Source organism: Garra rufa, chromosome 3 (genome assembly GCF_049309525.1).
Source record: "Garra rufa chromosome 3, GarRuf1.0, whole genome shotgun sequence".
NCBI classification, from domain to species: Eukaryota; Metazoa; Chordata; class Actinopteri; order Cypriniformes; family Cyprinidae; genus Garra; species Garra rufa.
The window spans coordinates 61,650,309-61,656,990 of NC_133363.1; the positions used below are offsets into that span (position 1 = coordinate 61,650,309).

The following is a 6,682-nucleotide window of genomic DNA, read 5'->3' on the forward strand; positions in this document are numbered from 1 at the left end:
ATGTTCAAGCGTTCAACTACGCGCGAATGGCGCGTTTTTTCCGTGCAAGTCGCGTCCGGTGTGAACGCACCTTTAGGATAGGACAATATTTGGCCGAGATACATCTATTTGAAAATCTGAAATCTAAGGGTGCAAAAAATCTAAATACTGAGAAAATCACCTTTAAAGTTGTCCAAATTAAGTTCTTAGCAATGCATATTTCTAATCAAAAATTACATTTTGATAGGTTTACAGTAGGAATTTTACAAAAAATCTTCATGGAACATGATCTTTACTTAATTTCCTAATGATTTTTGACATAAAAGAAAAATCAATAATTTTGACCCATACTATGTATTTTTGTCTATTGCTACAAATATACCCCAGCGACTTAAGACTGGTTTTGTGCTCCAGGGTCACATTTCGTTTAGTTTGGTCCTCTGAATAAAACTCACCTGGTCCCTGGTCGTCGTCATTTGGAAACAGATCGTCCAGATTGTCCTTCTCCTTCTCTCCGGCCTTCTCCTCGGAGGGTGACGTATCCTCGTCCAGCTTCCGGATCTGGTTCATGAACTCCAGGTGCTTCTTCTCCTCCTCCAGCTGTGCGACGCTCTGCTCGCTCTTCTGCAGCTTGTGTTGAGTGCTGGCCAGCTCGTCTCGCAGCCACTGGTTCTCCTGACAGAGCCGACGCACCTGAGCACGCAACTTCTGCTTCTCAGACTCCACCGCGCTCAGGTGACCCGACAGAGCGATGATCACCTGAGAGGAGATGGGCACGTTAGTCATCCTCCTTCTTCACATAGACGCTGCTGCTCAAACGTTTTTTTTTTTTTTTTTTTATAGAAGTCTCTTATGCTCGTTAAGACTGTATTTATTTGATCAAAAATACAGATAAAAACAATAATACTGCAAAATGTTAATACAATATAAAATAATGGTTTTTAATTTTTTTCCTGTGATGCAGAGCTTAATTTCTGTCAGCCACCATTACTCCAGTGTTAAGTGTCACATGATCCTTCAGAAATTATTTTAATACGCTGGTTTATTATTAGAATTATCAATTTTGGAATTATTTATTATTATTTTCCATGATTCTTTGATGAATAAAAAGTTAAAAAGAACAGCATTTATTCAAAATATAAATATTTTCTAACAATATTAACCTTTGCTATCACTTTTGAACAGTGGTGTATATTGTTAGAAAAGATTTCCATCTTAAATAAACGCTGTTCTTTTTAACTTTTTATTTATTAAAAAATCCTGACAAAAGTATAACAGGTTCCAAAAATATTTTAGCAGCACAACTGTTTCCTGCAGTGATAATAAATCAGTATATTAGAATGATTTCTGAAGGATCGTGTGACACTGAAGACTGGAGTAATGATGCGGAAAATTTAGCTTTGCATCACAGGAATAAATCACATTTTTAAATGTATTCAAATAGAAAACAGTTATATTAAAAGATAACAATATTTAATAATATTACAGTTTTTACTGGATTTTTGATTAAATAAATGCTGCCTTGTTGAGCAGAAGAGATGTCGTTCAAATTTTTTTTAGAAATCTTATTGAAACCAAACTTATTATTAGTGTATGCTATCTTTTTATATTATAAGTGTATAATTTCTAGCCATTATTGCACATTTTCTTTGTTTAAATGCAATTGGTTTGTGTCAGTAAGAATGCATTGTAAATTACATGGATTATCATGGATTTTATTTTTATCATAAATAACTAAATATAATTGGGAATTTAACTGTTTAATTGCAAATGTACATTTTTCACTGTTTAAAAAATTAAAACATTTAATGTAAAAAGCAATAATGTTTAGAAAATGTATAACATTAAAAAAAAAACATTTTAAATACATGTGAAATTATAAATTGTACAATAAAAGTTACATTTACATAACATATGCAACTGATTTGAGTCAGTAAGAATGCATTGTAAATTACATGGATATCAATTTAAATAACTATATATCTAATTATAACTGGAAATTCAACTGTTTAGTTGCAAATAACTTGTTAATTTTCGCTTTTTAAAAATAAAAACAATTTAAAAAATTTGCATTAATATATTTAGAAAATGTATAATATATATTTTAAAAAACACTTGAAATACATGTGAAATTATAAATTTAAAACAAAAAAAATACAGCTTTAACACTTAAAAAAAAACATTTAAAACAAAAAAATGCATTAATACGTTTAGAAAATGTATAATTTATATTAAAAAAACATGAAATTATACATTTAAAACAAAAAAACAACTTTAACGCTGTTTAAAACAAACAAACATTTAATTAAAAAAAATTAGGCAAAAAAAATTTGAGTTGATTCTTAAGGGGTTCAACCAAAAATGAAAATTAGCCCATGATTTACTCATCCTCCAGGCATCCTAGGTGTATATGACTTCCTTCTTTCAGACAAATCCAATCGGAGTTATATTAAAAAAAATATCCTGGCACTTCTAAGCTCTATTATGGCAATAATAGCACAAAGTAGATTAAAGTGATTATTCCATTTTAGGTATGGATATTATTAACAAAAATGCATTGATTTGCTACAGGAGGCCTTTATTCACCCCCCAGAGCTGTGTGAGGCACTTTTTATTATGGATGGATGCACTATTGGACTTGTTTTGGACTGTTGACAAAAAACACCCACCCACTGCCATTATAGAGCTTGGAAGTGCCAGGATAATTTTTTATATAACACTAATTGCCTTCGCTGGAAGAAAATCATATAGATCTAGGATGCCTTGAGGGTGAGTAAATAATAGGCTAATTTTCATTTTTGGGTGAACTAACCCTTTAATTTGTTTTCTGTAATTAATCTCCAGGTCCTTTTCTATGGGCCTTTCGTTTCTTTCAAGTTTCCAAATCACAATTTCTTCAGTAAAAGCTATTGTGTGTAGGGTGTTTCCACAGAAATGCAAAATCAAGTCTAATGACTTCATATGAATGCAAATCTAGTTTTTGGATATTTCAGTATTTGTGAGTGCAAACTGAGTCCCTGAATTGCTTTAAAAGCACTTCTGTGTGTTTCAGGTACCTGTGCCTCTCCCAGTCCCAGCTCGATGTCCTCCAGACTCTTGCGGAGCAGGCTTGATTTCTCCTGCACGACGGGTGGCTGGGCGCAGTCCAGGATGGAGTTGAGGAGCTGAGCGTGTTCCCCTCGCAGCGTCTCCAAACCCTGCATCACCGCTTTAGTGTTCAGCACGATCTCGTCCTGCGTCAGCCGCTCCAGCGCCTCTTCTCGTGGGTACACCATGGTGGACATCACCCGCGGGACGCGCCACTCGCTGAGAACAGACCGTATGTTATGATTACAAACTGATTTGTTATTGATCGAACATTAAATGCAGTTTTTACATGGAAAACAAAAACAATCTGAATTATCATCTTACATGACTCCAGTTAAAAAAAAAAAAACATTGTGTAGAACAAAGGTTGAATAGATAATTGTCAAAGCAGCATCTCATTTTTATTCAGTTTAAATTGTTGTATTAAAAATAACTAGACCTGAAATAAAAAATATAGTACTATTTAAATCTAATTTAATAATTAATTGCTTAATAAATATAACAATAACTATAAACATGACAAAAACCAAACTCTATTTAAAATTAAAACCATAAAACGTTTGTTACTTGACATGAAAAAAAAATGAAACAGAATAAAATTAATATTATTTATATATATATATATATATATATATATATATATATATAATTTTTTTTTTAAGAATTCAAATTTCGCATTTTCATTTAGTTTCAATTTAATGTAGTAAAACTATATAGACATAAATAACAAAACTAAACTAAAAATAATAAAAATAAAAATGGCAAAAACTGAACAAATATATCTGGAACTGAAATAAGAAAATGAATAAAAAAAATATAACATTAAAAATAAAAAAACTGGTAAAAATGTAATAAAAAAATTATATTTTAAAAATGATAGCTAATAAAATGTATATGTATATATGTAAAAAAACTGAAATACAAATTAAAACTATTTAGAAATGTTTGAAAAAAAGTAGCTTTTACATTAAAAAAAATAAATCAACTGAATCATCATGGCTCCAGTTAACTAAAACCAAAAAGTAAAATATAAAACATTGTGTAGAATAAACCTGCCAAAAACAAAACAAAACTTTAAAATTAAAAGCATAAAACATGTCTTACTCGACATATAAACAGAATAAAAAAAAATGAAATAGAACAAACTAAAGACTAATTTTATTGTATTTCAGTTAATTGCCAAAGCAACATTTTTTCATTTTCATTTACTTTAAATTGAATGTTTTAAAACTATACATACATAAAAATAAATAAATAAATAAATAAAATAAAATAAAAATGGCAAAAAAAACAGAACAAAAATAACTGGAACTGAAATAAGAAAATGAATAAAAACAATATTTTAACATTTTTTTTAAATATGAAATATTTGTAAAAAAAACAACTAGTAAAATGAGAAACAACAAAATAACTTAAACAATAGGCAAGAAAAAAAACTGGAACTGAAATAATTATAATTAATAATACAGACATTTTAAAAATATAAATTATTGTAAACTTATATAAAATTTCAAATATTAAACATGACAAACAAAAACATAACTGAAATAATTTATTTAAAAAAACTATTGACATTTTAAAAACAATAAATAATATCATGACAAAAAAACAACAACTGACATTAAAATTAATAAAACTATTTAGACATTTGAAAAAGTAAAAACAACAACAAAAATCACTTAAACTAACAAAAATTAATAAAAATGACTCAAAGTAGTACTTAAATGATACTAAAATAACATTTAAATGAAAGGTGACTTAAGTCCTAATGTACTCCATTAGACCCTGGAATCCATCATGATCCATTACTGCACCTCGCGCCCAAAAACAGCCAAGCTGGCAACACAGACAAGCGCTGACAAAGAGTCCTGTTCCCTAAAAACATCTGAAGTGATGAACAGCAGCAGCACTGCCAGTAAACACACATCCGTGTCAATCAGCCACAATCAACAAAAACCTGAGAATATCAGTGTTTGCTAATGCAGCTAATAGAAACATGTTTAACCTTCATATCATTTATATATGTAAAAAGTACTAACCCATGTATAAAGTTAGCATACTGGAGTAAAAAGAGGTGAAGTATGTTTTTTAAATGTCATAACCTCCATCATCTGAACCGATTTCACCTGCATTTCCACCTGCGTCCAGCAGAGGCGCCATTCGCCATTCCTCACGCCTATTGACTGCAATGCAGTAACAGCGGAGAGACTGAATCCCGCATCAAACCACGAGATGTTTAGCTCATAAACACACCCGATCACACCACAAACTGTCTTCTGATGCTCATAACCTTTTATATGACTAGTCCAGGTTTCACAATGACTGACAGCTGTCTGAAATAATCAGGGGAAACCTGGAAAAATCCATCAAGGTGACCCGCAGGACAACACAACGCGCGTTTACTCCTCCAGACAATCACAACATCCTCACATCTGAGCCAAAACAGGCCCTGCTGTGAAAACAAATCAATATGAAATAGGCTAAAGCCTATTTTTTTTTTACAATTCAACTGCCTCACATCCACCATTTTGTATTCTCATATAATAACATTTGAGAATGAATCATGCATATTTGATTTGTAACCCTAGAAATATTCAATGCACTTTCAGTGACTGAATGACGATGGCAAAAATTATCAAATGCACGCAATTGCAATTATAAATCCATCATGCATCATCTGGTTTACTCTTTTAAACACTGTCAAAATAAACTACAATTGTATAATTAATTATATAACCATAAACACAATTTTGCGTTGTTTAGATGTTAAATATGAGCTATTGTTTTTAGCAAATCAAGCTAAACTTTATTAAATCAGCCAGCATTCTAGCATCCTATTGTATGATCAATGCATAGTCTCTATCGAAAACTAATGCACTGAAGAGTGCAAGAAAAGTACCTTTTATAATCGGCTTGTTTTGGACTCCCGTTGAATTCAAGCGTGAAAACAAAGTGATGTTATGGAGTCGGATGCGTCCAAAATCCCAGACTCGCTCAATAAATACGCTATCAGACGTGAATCAGACGAATCCCCGGCGTCTCATCGGCTGTAAAGATGCGCGTCCGTCCGATGCGCTTTTGTCTTTGACGCGCTCAGCAAAACAAACGCCCGTGCGTGCGATGACCCGCTTTCGCTTCGTCCATCCTTCTCGTCCCTTTCAGCTCGACAGTTGGCGGATCTTTGTGCTGGAGTGAGGGGAGGATGACCACAGCAAACTGAAAATGGCTGATGTGTGTGTTTGTGCTCCCAGAATCCAAAGCCTGCGCGCTTACATCACTACACCCGCCCCCCCTCAACCGGGCGTGGACACACAGCGTCGTGTGCGCGCTTGCGAGGGGTGCGTTCCTGAATATATTTTTCCTCGTTCTCCAAAATATTTGAACAAATAACGCGTTTTCTTTTATACTACTGGATAAAACTTAAAATAAACACTTAAGTGTTTCGTTTTATTACACTTTATCTGTAGATTTCAGCTGGAACACGTATTGCTTTCTTAAAATGTCGTTTTTATCTCCATTTCAGCACAACGTACATACAACAAATTTTACAGTTTTACTCCTAACTATATGTTGAAGGTTTGTGTCGAAGGATTTGTTTGTATAACATTTTCGTGAT

The 6,682-nt window shown here is 32.3% G+C and overlaps 1 protein-coding gene across 1 annotated transcript in view; it reads right to left on the minus strand.

Annotated features, from left to right (window-relative positions):
• klc2 (kinesin light chain 2) overlaps positions 1–6,327 on the minus strand; it is a 28,476-nt gene extending 22,149 nt beyond the window's left edge. Inside the window, exons 1-3 of the mRNA XM_073836472.1 lie at positions 5,966–6,327; positions 3,036–3,285; positions 435–738 (exon numbers count right to left, since the gene is read on the minus strand). Coding sequence (XP_073692573.1) covers positions 435–738; positions 3,036–3,263 — 532 coding nt within the window. The 5' untranslated portion in view covers positions 3,264–3,285; positions 5,966–6,327. The remainder of the gene's footprint in view (positions 1–434; positions 739–3,035; positions 3,286–5,965) is intronic.
• Between the last annotated feature and the right edge of the window lie 355 nt (positions 6,328–6,682).